Source organism: Phascolarctos cinereus, unplaced genomic scaffold (assembly GCF_003287225.1).
Source record: "Phascolarctos cinereus isolate Bilbo 61053 unplaced genomic scaffold, phaCin_HiC Scaffold_4;HRSCAF=312, whole genome shotgun sequence".
Taxonomy (NCBI): Eukaryota; Metazoa; Chordata; class Mammalia; order Diprotodontia; family Phascolarctidae; genus Phascolarctos; species Phascolarctos cinereus.
The window spans coordinates 652,049,252-652,064,291 of NW_027555847.1; the positions used below are offsets into that span (position 1 = coordinate 652,049,252).

At 43.9% G+C, this 15,040-nt stretch overlaps 1 protein-coding gene across 2 annotated transcripts in view; it reads left to right on the plus strand.

Moving 5' to 3' along the window:
- Positions 1–8,170: 8,170 nt before the first annotated feature.
- Positions 8,171–15,040, plus strand: part of GSDMD (gasdermin D) — a 33,843-nt gene continuing 26,973 nt past the window's right edge. Inside the window, exons 1-3 of one of the 2 annotated variants that reach the window (XM_020994941.2) lie at positions 8,171–8,471; positions 11,609–11,886; positions 12,454–12,640. In XM_020994941.2, the coding sequence (XP_020850600.1) occupies positions 11,670–11,886; positions 12,454–12,640 (404 nt within the window). In that variant the 5' untranslated portion in view covers positions 8,171–8,471; positions 11,609–11,669. The remainder of the gene's footprint in view (positions 8,472–11,608; positions 11,887–12,453; positions 12,641–15,040) is intronic. The other variant, XM_020994940.2, reaches the window with a different exon arrangement.

Genomic DNA, 15,040 nt, shown 5'->3' on the forward strand with positions numbered 1-15,040 from the left:
CAGGAAGGCCTGGAGGCAGAAGTAAGGAGGGAGAATGTTTCAGAATGGGGGCACAGACAGTGAAAAGGGACAGAATGGGGAGATGGAGTGTTGTGTTGGAGGAATAGCAAACACGCCCAGGCCCCTAACCCACATTATCTCACATTAATCTACTTCATAGACTGTGCATCCCAGCCAAACTGAATTCCCAGCTCATCTTAGAATTCACCTTTCTATCTCTTAACTCCCTTGATTCTCACAAGCCACGTGGCCCTATACGCCCATGCCTTCAAAGCAGTTCTCCTCAATTATACCTTCATACAACTGGTATTTTTTATTTTTATTATTATTTTTATTTAGGTTTAGCTCAGGGGCCACCTCCTCCATGAAGCCTTCCTTCCCTGATGCCATTAGGGGTATTAGTGCTCTCACCCAAAGCCATAAATAGCATAAGGTAAATAGAACTGTGTCCCAGAGCACCAGCATCTGGTGTGTGCTTCTTCTTGGATGTGAAACACTTCCTCTATATGACAGCTACCATCCCCTCTCCTCACTTCAAGGTCAAAGACATCTACTACCTAGTAGTACACCCTCCTCTGTGGGCCACCAGGCCTTTTCTTTTTCATAGGCAAAGGCAAAGCTGCCACCTCTATTGATCCAACGCTGCTCAAGGTTTGGCTGTGCTTTGTGCAGCTCCCCAGATGATGGTCCCTGCAATCACTACCCAATCCTGCTATTTTTGCCCCAGGTGGAAGATTTCTTTATTACATCTTTGTTTCTTCTCTCCTCAAATTACCTAAGTATGTTCCTGTTCTATCTCAGCCAGGAAAATGCAAAATTCCCTGAGGGTAGGGTATGTTTAATTTGGGGGTTTTTTAATCTCCAGTATCTAGCATAATGCCTTGTTCTTGTTTTTCGTTCATGTCCCATTTGGGATTTTCTTGGCAAAGATACTAGAGTGGTTTGCCATTTCTTTCTCGAGCTCATTTTACAGATGAGGAAACTGATGCAAACAGGGTAAAGTGACTTACCCAGGATCACACAACTAGTAATTATCTGAAGCTGGATTTGAACTCAGTTCTTCCTGACTCCAGGCTCAGTGCTCTATTCTCCTAGTTGCCCCAGTGAAGTTGTTCACAGTAAGCTTAATCTGATGCCCTATTTGACTTCCAGGGTGGTTGGGAAGCTGAATGGATAAAATGTCTGTAAAAGTATTTTGAGATTAAAAGATTCATACAAATATTAATAAGCTGTTATTGCCTGCTATTTTTTGCTCCATGGAAAACCTCATTATGGACTCCCTGTGCAGTCTCTTTCTTTCCATCACCTCATATTTGTTGAGGGCTGATCTTAAGAGTCTGATAAGGGTTTAAGATCCAAGGCAGAGTTTGACCTCTGCCCAGGCTTTTACCCGAAAGGGCTCAATGATTAAGTGGTACGGCTCTCCAATCGCTTCCCGATTAGGAGGTCCCTGAGACATTCCTTCTCACTCTTTGAACCTTAGATTTACACATTCACTCCTCTATGCAGGTGGCGCCAAGGCGCCTGGGAAAACCTTGGAAAATACAACCCAATCTAGGAACCCTGATAACAAGGAAATTCATGTTGTCACATCCTCAGCAGATGTTTTGGGGAGTATCTCATGGGGAGGACTCTTTGAAGTTAGGCTAGATTTTCTCTATATATCCTGTACCCTCAGATGAATAAACTGAGTCAGTAATGCTGCTCCGCCTGGCCCATGTCTCAAGTTATTTCACGCCTCTCCGTTTGGTGTACAATCTGGTTGCGGGCAACACATATTCAGCGCAGAGTTCATCACATACACATGGGAGAATCCCATTCATTTAGCCAAGCCTGTCATTTCGATTTTCACTCCCACCAAATCTTTGACCAGAGCTGAGATCAAGGCAGCTAATATTCCTTAGGAACTCACACAGTTTTTGAAGGGCTATGGATGACATGATATATGGCTGGGGGTTGGGGAAGGGACAGGAGAAGGAAGGAGGAAACAGAGAAGGATGTTATGAAGGAAAGTACTCAGGTTGTAGCCTTGGATGAGCACAGAACCCGGGATGGAGAAGACATCTGTAACAAGATTTCATGGAGAGAACATGGGAGTGGAAGGCAGGAGAGCTCTACCACTCACTTGTTATGTGACCTGAGTCCTTTCTTCTATAAAGTAAGAGAGATGATAGGATCATAGATTTTGAACTCAAAGGAATCTGTTGTTTCTATTCAGTTGTTTCAGTCATGTCTGACTCTTGACCCCATTTGGGGTTTTCTTGGCAAAGATACTGGAGTGGTTTGCCATTTCCTTCTCCAGCTTGTTTGATAGAAGAGGAAACTGAGGCAAACAGGGTTAAGAGACTTGCCCAGGGTCATACAGCTAATAAGTATCTGAGGCCAGATTTCGACTCAGGAAGATGAGTTTTAGAGATCACTTAAATTTCCAGAACCCATCTGAAGAATTGTATTCAGTTCTGGGAGCCACATTTCAAAGACACTGGCACATAGAGGTTCTGTGATAGATTATGTGTCTTTTTTCCCAAAAAACACCAGCCTAGATTGGTGGCAGAGTAAACAGAGTGCTGACCTTGGAAGACCCTAGTTTAAATCCTGCCTCAGACACTTCCTAGCTCTGTGTGGCCCTGGGCAATTCACTTCACCTCTCTTTGCCTCATCTCTGAAACAGGGATAATAATAGCCCCAACTCCCCAGGGTGTCTTGGACCAAATGAAACAATATTTGTAAGAGTGCTTTGCAAGCCTTTAAGTGCTAGATCATAATTTAGGTATTGTAGCAAAATTCAGAGAAGTCATCACCCTGATGATGACTTTGTGGGCCACAGCAGTCCTTGACATCCATATACTGAATTGTAGAAGCTCCTTGGAGTTAGAGGAAGTCCAGGATGTGAAGGACACTGGAGACCCTGTATACCAGGACCAGTTAAAGCACCTGGAAGGAAGGGATGCAATGGCTGCCTTGAAGTATTTGAAGGGCTCTCATGTGGAAGAGAGATGAAACATGCTCTGCCCAGCCCCAGAAGACAGGACCAGTCACTGGATGAAAGTTGTAGAATCAGATCTAGATTTGATGTAAAGGAAAACAAAACACAAGACTTCCTAACCATCAGAACAATCCCACAAGTGTCACAGACTGCTTCTAGAAGGAATGGTAGCTGGGTGGCTCAGTGGCTAGAGCACTAGACTTGGAGTTAGGAGACCTAGAGCTCAAATCTGGCCTCAGATCCATACTAGCAGTGTGACCCCAAACAAATCACTTAACTTCTGCCTGCCTGTTTCCTTACCTTTCAAAAGGGGATAATAATAGCACCTACTTCCCAGAGGTTTTGTGAGGATTAAATGAGATATTTATAAAATACTTGGCACAGGATGTTTTCAGAAAAACCTGGAAAGACTTACATAAAATGGGGCATAATGAAATGAGCAGAACCAGGAGAATGTTGTACACAGTAACAGCAATGTTGCTAGATGAAGAACTGTGAATGACTCACCTATTCTCAGCAATACGATGATCCCAGACAATCCCAAAGGACTAAAGATGTATCATACTCTCTGCTTCTACAGAAGAACTGATATTGTTTGAATACAAACTGAAACATACTATTTTCCACTTTCTTTTATTTTTTTCTTATTCAAATCTTCTTGTACAAAATGGCTAATATGGAAAAATTTTACATAATTGCACATATAAGCTGTATCTGATTGCTTACTGTCTCAAGGAGGGGGGAGGGGAGAGGGATAGAATTTGGAGCTCAAAACATTAAATAAAAATGAAACACTTAGCAAACCCCAAAGGACTCTATAAATGCTAGCTATTATTATCATCATTATTAACAAGTTCCCCTTTACCACATCAGTCTTCAAGTAGAGGCTAGATGACTACTTGTTGGGAAGATTAAAGGGGGAATCCCTGTTCAGATGGAGGTCATGCTCTTTGAGGTACCCTCCAAACAAGAGAATTTTGCTATTCTCCATGACTTGGGGACCCCTATTCTGCCTTCCAGCTGCTTCTGACATTCTCCTTTTCCCAAGAAATAATCCCAGATCTCCTAGTACTTAGGTGGTACGAATGAATGTGTAAATTAGGTCCCCTGCCCTCAGCTTAAAGTGAATGATCACATACCCTGATGTGTCCAGGAGGTGAGATCAACCAATCAAAATGTCCTCAGATGGATTGGAGTGACTCAGGAAGAGGGTTCTGATAAGCTGAAGAATTTCGATCACATCCTAAAGGTCAATTACAACATATCCACATAGTGGAGAACAGAAGTTATCTGAGAGATTTGGGTGCCAGAGAAATGCAAATGAGGAAGGAACATTTCTGGAGAGTCTAGGACAGGGCTCTGCAAAAATCCTAGCTAAGGAGCTACACCATTCCTAAAGGACACTTCATAAGTACCTCACCGAGGGGAGAGAAGAATGTCTAGCGTCCAGGAACGGGGAGTTCCTCCTTTGCTACGTGGGCTCCCTAGGCTTCAGCCTACTTCCCCCTAGATTCTTTCTGTACTTGTGGAAGAGTGTGTCATCGACTTCTGGGGGGATGTTTTGTGCCAACTGTTCTTACCTTACTAAATACCCTTTTCTAAAAGCCATCTGAGTCTGGCTGACTAAATAGTTGTCAACTGACACTCATGGCAGGAAATACAGTGGTAGGGACTCACAGGCACTGGGATTAGAAAATATACCTAACCCCACCCCCCCTCAACCTCTCCACCTCTAAAGCCCTGAGAAGACACAGTGGCTGAGCTCTGGAGCCCAATTCATCAGAGTGAGTAGGGGCTGGGAAAATACCTCGGGGCTGGGAAAATACCTCAGAGCTTGTGTCTACACCCTGCTCCCTCTGCTTCCTGCCTATATTTTCACATAGCTGTGGGCAGGTAGCAACTGCACCAGGAGGCTACCTCTTCATGCTGCCATCCTCCTAGAAGCAAATACCATGGTTGCAGCCAGCTAGCTATTCATAAAAGGAAATAGTACGGGAAGAGAGAAGAAAAACACGGAGAAGCTGCTACACATCTGGAGCATTGTTTAAAAATTCCAGCTGACTGCAAAAGGGAATTTCCAAAAACGTCAGCATGATGACTTTTTTTTTTTTAGGCAATTGGGGTTAAGTGACTTGCCCAGGGTCACACAGCTAGGCAGTGTCAAGTGTTTGGTCTGAGGCCAGATTTGAACTCAGGTCCCCCTTACTTCAGGGCCGGTGCTCTATCCACTAGGCCACCTAGCTGCCCCTCGACGACTTATTTTGGACAGTAAAAAGCTTGGATAGTAATGCAATGGAAAGAATACCAAGTTAGAAAAAGAACAGAATTACAACATGTCGGCTAAAAAGGACATTAATCCTTCTATATACAATGTCAACAACATGCTAGGCAAGTGATCACTGAGCCTCTGCTTGAAGCCCTCCAGCCAGGAGGACCCCACCCCTCCTAAAGCAGCTCGACAGCTTGTTGTTGTTGTTTCGTCGTCGTTGTTGTTTCTATGTTGGTGGATGTTGAGGTTTCAGGCCACTAAAATCCCAAGTTTTTTGCAAGTGAAATTCCTTCTAACCTCAGCTTCTTCCTTAGGCCCTTGTCAAACTGATTTTTGGAAATCAAGGGAAACACTTTACATTTGTTCCTCCTCAGTGTCATCTTTCTAGATTCCATCAGTCAATCCGCGCATTTATTAAGTGCTTACTGTGTACTAGGCACTGGTGCTAAGCCTCTGAAGATACAAAGAAAGGCAAAAGACAGTCCCAGCTCTCCAGGAGCTCACCATCCAATGGAGACAAGAACTCTAATCTGGCAAGATCTTCTTAGAACCTGACTGTCACCCCATACGTTTGCTCTTTACTCATTCCGTCCCCAGCTTTCTATCAACTGCCAACTGAAAACAGATGCCACCTACCCTTTAACCAAGTCGTTATTCAAAAGTGTTTAAACAGCACAGGGCCAAGCCCAAATCCCTGGCACTTTCCACTAAAGATACTTTCACTGGATACTCTTTGGGTCCGGCATTGAGTCCAGTTGTGAATCCCCCTAACTGTCCTCTTGCTAGGGTACATCTGGGCAGCCAGGTAGTACGGTGGGTGGGGTGCCAGGCCTGGAGTCAGGAAGACTCATCTCCTTGAGTTCAAAGCTGGCTTCACACAGTTACTAGCAGTGTGACCCTAGGCCGGTCACTTTACCCTTGTCTGTAAAATGAGTTGGAGAAGAAAACGCCAACCACTCCAGTATTTTTGCCAAGAAAACCCCAAATAGGGTCATGAGGCATCAGACAAGACTGAAATGACTGAACAACAGTAAACAACAACTAGAATATATCACCCCTTCTGGTCCTTAAAGAACACAGGGGAGACTTTGTCAAATGTGCTTGGCACAACGGTAAGCACTATACATGCTTGTTGATTGACTGACTGACTGACTGACTGCTTCCACAATGCCTAGATGAAGTATATACTACACCATTCTCTGATCTACCAGCCTAGTCACCCTGTTCAAAAAGAAAATGAAGTGAGTCTGGCATGACCTGTTTCTCATGTAGCCAGCCTGGCTCTTTGTGCTCATCGCTTCCTTTTCTAGATATTCACTAACCATCCCTTTGATAACATGTTCTAGGAATATTCCAGGTAGCAAGTAACAGAGACAGGACTCAAACCTAGGTCTTCTAACTCCTCCCAACCCCAAGTGTTACCCTCTGGTCATAGCCATATGATAAAATGACCCTTGTCTTAGTGTAATTGAAAGTTGTGACATTGTTCTATACATATGAAAAGCTAGAACGTTCAGAAATTCTAAGCTGGGAGAGAGTCTAGGAAAGGATCATTTCATAAAAGAGGTGAGAGTAAAAAGGTGCTCCCAGAGAACACGGGGAATAGATGGAATGTGTGGTTGGGCTACCAAAGGTGTGAAATGTTCCCTGGACTCAGGAAGGCCTAACTCTACGGATGGTGGAGAAGTAATGCCCACTTCATCTTCCTTTAAGCCAGAACCCTGAACACCACTGTTTAGCAAGTGCCTGATATATAGTAAGCACTTCATAAATGCTTATTGGCTGACTGACATTGGTCTTATTGCAAGAAAAACTTTGAAACGGAAAAGCTCACGTTACCTCAGAGATAGAAGGGCTATGAGAACAACTAAGCCAAAAGGCCATCCAGATTCCAGAGGCAGCCATTTGTCCGGCATGTTGTAAAGGGGCTCCTGGCTGTCAGTAGATCTGAGGTCCCTTCCTACTCTGAGAGTCTGTGATTGTGATACATTCTTCAACAAACTCTCCCTTTTCTTTCCACAACTTCCCCAAACACAGGACCCTCTCCTGCTTCTATGCCTTCTTCCTCTGCTCCCAGTGTCTTCTCTCTCTACTTTCGTAGGGAGAACTCACAATTAAAATCCAACTCAAATATCCTCTCCTCAGTTCTTTGATCTAGGTAGTGATCGTCCCCTGGCTCCTGATCTTTCCTAGTCCTTTCTTTTATCCTTCTCATGTAACCCTGTGCACTATAGTAACCTGGACTTCTAGCTTCCCCACCACACCTACAGGAGAGGACAAGTCTTCTGTATCTCCCCTAGAACCTGGCTCAGTGTTCCACATCTGACAGTGATTTAGTAGTCACCAAACTGATGTTTGGGAATTCTTTAGGGGAAAACATGGCTATATTTGGAGAATAGAAAATAGTTTGGTTTGGCTAGGGTCTACAGCAGGCGTGAGGAGCCAGCAGTCTTAAGGCCACATGTGGCCTTCTAGGTCCTTAAGTGCAACTGAATTTGCTCTGTAAAATTTGGATTCAGTCAAAAGGCTGCACTTAAGGACCTAGAAGGCCACATGTGGCCTTAAGGCCTCAGGTTTCCCACCATTGGTCTAGAGGAAGCAGAATGAATAACAGCAGGAGGAAATTCAACTTTGATTCAGTTGCTGACAGCTGGAAAGCTCCAGTTCAGCCACATATGCTTCTAGCAATGCTGTTTGCAGGAATTTCTTCATCTTGACTTCCTGGAGGAAAGGTATCCAGCACAAGCCTTTATATGCAGCAGGTGTTCAAAAAATAAATGAGTGAAAAATTCCCTCTTCTTGCTACTTCCCTATTTTGCCAAATGTAGAACTCAGTGGGGTGGAGTAAGGGAGGAGAAATAAGAGGAAAGGGAGGGGGGCGGAGCGGAGGAAGTGGGTGGTTCTGACTGCCTGCCAGTTGACTCACCATTGACCCCTTCTTGTCCCCTGAGCTAACATCAGTAATAAGTCTGGGCTAGCCGGAATTGAAGACAGAAAACAGCGCTTCTCACGTTGGCGTCTCATTTCTTCCTTTCCTGGAAATGGAGCAAGGAAAAGGACCATGATGCTAGACGCCAAGTAGTTTCAGTTTTGGCTGAGGTGGAAAGCAGCTCACAAAATCTCTCTTTGAAACAAAGCTCAGCCCTTAGGGAGGAGGAGACTTCTACCCCACCCCACATGCACACAGCCATCCCCAGATAGGACAAGGCTGCCAAGGTAAGCTGCGGCAGGGAGCAAAGCAGGGAGGAGAGGAGGTCTGGGGGGAAGGCACCTTAGAAAAAAGCCTGGGGAAGAACCAGCTAGGTGCCTGTAGCCTGCACAACCCCATCCCATAGCATTAAAGAGTGAGCAAGAGTCCGGGGGCCGACATCTCCCTTCCCCATTCCTTCTGGTTCCTATTCTTAGGTATTCCAAGAGATCTAAAAGAAGCTGGATAGGTACGCTGGTGGGATTCCCTAGCACAGTCTATTCTGAGAGAAGGCAGGCAGCATTATCAGTTTCCCTGACTCTGACTTTGACTCTAGGACTTGAGAGAACTGTTTCCTGAGACTTCACCATGTCTTGTTTCTTCTCCATGCCTGTAGTGGGACTGGACTCCGTGGGTTTAGCCTCGGCCTCTTGTCTCTTGGGGGCCGCAAGAATCCCCCTGGTTGTACCTCCCTGGCAATAACATCCAAGGGGTCGTGCTGCCTGAACCTAGCCTGCTGGCCTGGAGATCATGTGGTATTTAAGAATTAGGGCCCCTGAAGGTCCAAGATGAAACCTCTCTAAAGTAAAATCTATTGCTGTTAAGACTCAGGTTAGGGGACAGACATTTTGATCTGCACTAGTTCTGGGGTACCCCAAGTGTGTCACTCATTTTGTTCCCCAAGAGATCAATGATCAAGAAATTTCAGTTTCTCTTCAGAGCTTCAGGCTTTATAGTGCAGGGACCTCAATTCCTCAGGGATTTGTCCCAGTCTCTTGACTTCACATATTACTTTTTCTTGCCAAGGCCATTCAGTTCACTTCCTTTCTCCCCACAGAGCTTGCCCCTTGCTTGCTTCTCTCCTCATCACTTTCTCTTTATTAGCTGGCTCCTTCCCAGCTCTCTACAAACATATTCCAGTCTTGTCCCTCCTTTAAAAAACTCTACTTGCTAGAGCACCAGTCCTGGATTCAGGAAGACCTGAGTTCAAATCCGACTTCAGACACTTGACACTTACTAGCTGTGTGACTCTGGGCAAGTCACTTCACCCCATTGCCTTGCCAAAAAAAAAAAATTAGATGTTGATGACATTTAGAAAATATATATTTAATATTGATACTAGTTTGTTTTCTATGCTTCTTTTAGCCTAATAGAACTTCCTTGTTTATCTTTTTTTTTAGTATATGGAATTTCTATTTTTAATTTTTGTGTTGTCACAAACTAGAATAGCATCCAGTGCTCATGGCTGGGCTATGCAAATATAATAAAAATGACAATACTACCATATATATATATATATATATATATATATATATATATATAGTTTTGATGCTACAAATTATCAAAGGTATGTTTTATTGAACTCCGTAAAGAAATGTTCAAAATCATTTGAAGAAACAAAATATCTAGATTTTAAAGGTAAATGATTAGAAAGGATGAAACTTAACAAGCAGTGTTGGATAAACTATAGGTCTTAAGTTACTACAGTGTTTTGACTAGAAGTAGAGGGGCTAAGTTAGTCAAACAAAGCTATTCTTCCCCCCCCCCAAAAAAAAGGCCAAGACTACAAAGAAAATAATGCTGAGATGGATACATTGACCCAACTGAAAATTTAAGAGGAAATTAGCCGCTAAGAGATGTCAAGATTTTGAATTAGGAGGAGACAAGAAGAGCAATTTTAATTAAAATTAGATCAAGATGTCCAGTTCTAAATTAAAAAAAACAAAACAACTCCACTTGACTCTGAAGTACTCTTTTAAGCTAAAGGTTCTTAACTTGGCATCTATCTCAGGGGTGAAAATGGGTAGGGGGAAAATTATATCTTTATTTTCAATTTGGTTTCCTTTGTAATCTTAGGTATTTTATTTTATGCATTTAAACACATTATTCTGCTAAAGGGGTCCAAAAGCTTCACCAGACTGCCAGAGGTGTCCATGACACAAAAAAAAGTTAAGAACTTTTGCCTTGAACCTTTCTCTTCTATCAGCATCGAGGTGGCAGAGTGGATAGAATGTTGAATCTGAAATTAGGAAAGTCCCCAGTTCAAATCAGACCTCAGATACCTATTTGGCTGGGTGACCTCGGGCAAGTCATTTCACAGTGCCTTCCTCAGTTTCCTCATCTGTCAAATGGGTATAATAAGAGCACCTACCTCCCAAAGTTGTTGTGAGGATCAAATAAGATAGTAATTTTAAAGCACTTAGCCCAGTGCCTGACACTCTGATATATAAGAGCTACATAAATGTTAGCTACTCCTCAATCCCTTGCAGTGCCATGAAAACTGAAGGAGCAGAGAACACACAGAAGGGAGCGGGGAGGTATGACTGCACAGTGGTCAAGAAGGATGAGAACAGAGAGTCATCAGAGTCAGCAAATTAAATGACTTTTGGAACCTCAAAGAGGGAAGTTTCAATTTAGGAGGAGGGCAAACAGCAGATTGCAAGGGGTTGAGGAGTGCAAAGTGAAGAAGTCAAGGGAACAGCTCCAGAAAGCTTTTTCCAGATTTGGCTGAGGAAGGAGAGATAATAACAATAATGATGATGATGATGATGAAAATAACTAAGATTTTTATAGTGCTGATCCAAACACATCACCCCTCAATAAACTCTAGTGATTCCCTAACACTGCCAGTATCAAATACAAAATGCTCTTCTTGGCATCTAAAGCCCTTCCCAACATAGCTCCCGTCTATCTTTCTCATTTTCTTGTCCTTTACTCCCTGCCCTGTACTCTCTGATGGCTCAGGATATTTCCTCTGGCTGTCCTCCATGCCTGGAAGGTTCTCCCTCCTTATCTCCCCATCTTGGCTTTTTAGATTTCAAGTCTTGGCTAAAATTCTACCTTTTCCAGAAAGATTTTTCCTAATCTCTTTTCCTCCTAGTACCTTCCCTCTATTGATTGTTGTATTTATTTATGTGTGTGTGTGTGTGTGTGTGTGTGTGTGTGTGTGTATAAAATAACATAGTTGTTTGCATATTTTCTCTCCCATTCAGTTGTGAACTCTTCAAGGACAGGGGCTGTCTTTTTGTCTTTTTTTTTTTTTTTATCCCTGGTGCTTAGCACAGTGCCTCGAACAAATAGTTGTGTAATACATCTTTTTGACTGACTGACTGGCTGTCTGAGGTCTTACGTGCAAAGCATTAAACTGACTACTCTATCCTTCCAGGAGAGAGGAGAGAGCCTAAGTAGCTTCTGTCCCCTCTTCTCTCTTGCCCTTCCTAAGAGCCATGGCCTCTGCATTTGAGTGGGCTGCCAAGAATGTGGTTCGAGAGCTGAGCAAAAATGGGGAGTTGGTCCCTGTGGACAGCCTCAAGAGCTCCACTCACTTCAATCCCTACTACCTGGTCCGGAAGAAGGCCAGGAGCTCCTTGTTTTGGAGGTCACAGTATGTTTGGCTCAATTTGACTCTCAAGGACATTCTGGATCCCAGCTCCCCAGAACCAGGTACAATCCCCTGGGGAGGAGAGGGGGTAGCCAGCACAATTTGGTGAGAGAAGGAGCTGGGGAAGGCTACTGACATGGATTATGAAGGGGAAATGGGTCCAATAGTTTTGGCCAGAATATGCAACTTTCCTAGGACTGACTGTGTAGGCACATGCTGTCCTATATCGGTGATGTCCAGAACATTCTGTCCAGCCACCCTAAATAGAGGTAGGGGTGAATTGGGGAGGCAATGCAGAGCTATGGAACAAGTCAGAGACTTGGGTTTGAGCCCTGGTTCTTTTACTTACTAGATATATGACTGGCGATGAGTCACTTACCTGCTCTGAGCCTCTGTTTCCTCATCTGTAAAATGGGAATGATAATATTCATACTCCCCATTTCACATGCTGGTTGTACAGAAAGCACTTTGTACATTGTAAAGTGCTATAGAACTTTGAGCTATTGTGACTCAGGAAGTAAACATAAAGTTGGGATCCAGATGCCTTTACCTCCTCCCATGGTGGCCCCTGCTGCACAAGCACATTTAATGCTCATTTTAGCTAAGGATTGGCCTCTCTCTCTCTCCAGAAGTAACCCAGCATGGACCATTCCACTTTAATGATGAGGTGGATGGGATGATGTCTGGCAGTGTGGAGGTGACCGCTTCTGTGCAGGGGAAGATTTCAGGACACACCTCAGTGTCAAACAAAACCGTCCTCGAGGTCAAGACTCTCATTGTGTCCCCTAACACCTGGGACAGCTTACAGAAGGAAAGGTGAGAGGAATGGACAAGACAAAAGCTGAGAGCTCTAGTGACTTCTCTTTGGGGATGGGGGAAGGTGGAGGAGGGAGTGGGAGCAAAGCAAAGTAACCCAGGGGCCACCAGAGAGAAATAGAGAGTCAGAGTTTTCCTTGGATAGTGGTTATGTCCTGTACTGTCTGAGGCCTGGATAACACCCTCTCCCTAGCCTCACAGAGCTCACAGTCTAGTGGGGGATGAGAATAATCCACTTAAACAACAATTCACAATATTATCTAAGTGTACTAGGAAGGTACAAAGTGAGGTCCAAGGAAGAAGGTTCTTCCCATCAGGTGATGTGGGAAGGTTTACTGCAGGAAGGAGCATTTGAGTTTAACTTTAATTGATGGGTAGGAATTTAACAGGTTAAGAGAGTAAGGGAAAACATTTCAAACATTTCAACAAGAGCAAAGAAGGCATGTTCAAGGGGCAGTGGTTTTAAAATATATATTGATATCATTTGTTTATATAGCACCTCCACACCTTAATGTCTTTCCCAGCTAGTAATCCATTGCTTGTGACAAAAAACACAAAATAAAGGGAGAAAATGGGTCAGCAAAACTAGCCAACATGGCAGCTGAGTCTGGCTGCATATACAATACTCCACACCCATAGTCCTCCACCTCTGCAGGAAAGGGAGGAAGGTTCATTTTCTCACCTTTTATTCCTCAAGGACAAGCTCTGTCATTATAATTATTCAGCATTAAGTTTTGGTTTTGATCTTCCCATTTACACCATTGTAGCCACTGTGTATATTCTTTTCCTGCTGGTGTTTACTTCATTTTGCGTCAGTTCATAGAAGTCTTCCCATGTTTCTCTGAATTCTTCAAATTCTTTATTTCTCCTACTCATACATTCAGGTGCCACAGGTTTTGGGTTTTTTTTTTTTTGGCATCTACTTAGTTTCCAGTTCTTGACTACCATAAAAGGTGCCAGTATGAATAAGACTACCTGTCTTAACCTCCTTGGGGCACACATGCCTAGCAGTGGGACCTCCAGGTCAAAGATGTGAACATTGTAGCATCATTCCAAATTGTTTTCCAGAAAGATTGAACCAATTCATGGCTCCATCTCCAGTGTATTAGTGTGCCTCTCTCCATAGCCATTCTAACACTGCTCACGTCTATTATTTCTAATCTTGGCCAGTTTTCTGGTTGTAAGGTAAAACCTCAGGGTTGTTTCGATTTGCCTTTTTGAGGGCAGTTTCAAACAGTCCTATCTGAATGGAATGGAAAGACTGAGGAGTCCTATGAAATAAGGTAGGAAAGGTACGTGGGCCTCAGATTGAAGGAAGGTCTTGAAACATCAGACAGAGGAGTCTGAACTGTATTTAGTAGGCAATAGGGAGTCACTGAAGACTCTTGAGCAGAGTAATGACATGACCAGATTGACAGATGAGGAGGATGAGTCTGGCAGCAATATGAAGACCAGAGTAAAGGAGGGAGAGGATGGAGGAGGCAGCATGGCTTATCTGGAGGCAATTGGGTTAGTTCCTGCAGGTGGTAATTTGGGGCTGTAATAGGGTGGAAGCAGTGGGTATTGAGAGGAGGGGACAGATGTAAAAGGTGATGGAATCACTGGTTAGATGTGAGACATGAGAGAGAGTGGAAAGGCAGCAATAATTCCCAGATTATCAACACAGAAGACTGTGTGAACAGAGTTGTTACAGACAGGAATAGTAAAATCAGGAACAGGATCTGGTTTGCAGTGGCATGAGCTCAGTTTGGGGCTGGTTGAGCTCGAGGCATCAGCAGGACATCTGGGTGGAGATGATCTGTAAGCATCAGAGACACAATGCAGGGGAAAGGGCCCTGGATTTAGACCATGGGTAAGCAGCCTATCTAAGTAGTTTATCAGTTTCTTTATTTCAAGCTAGCAAACAAGGGAGGTAGAGCCAAGATGGCAGAACAAAGGCAGGGACTCATCTGAGCTCTCCCTTAACCCCTTCAAATGCCTTTAAAAAATGACTCTAAACAAATTCTAGAGCAGCAGAGCCCACAAAAAGACAGAGTGAAGCAAATTTCCAGCCACAACAGCCTGGAAAGTCAATAGGAAAGGTCTATTGCACCCTGGTGAGAGAGGAACACAGTCTAGCACAGGCTGTTCTAGCAAACCATGAGCAGGCCTTGGGAGTGACTGAATCAGCAGCAGCAGTTGCCTTCAGCCCACAGACAACTGGTCTTAAGGAGATTAGAGGTATCTTTTTGCTAGCACTGAGGCAGGACTCTGTTGCTTTGCCCATACTCAGATGCAGGTCACAGTCCTGGGTGGCAGCCCCAGGGTAAAGAGAAGCACTAGCATAGCACAGCTTGTGGCAGCAGTGGAACAGGAACCCTCCTCACAGTTCCAGGGCAGAGAAGAGTGTTTGTGGTCACT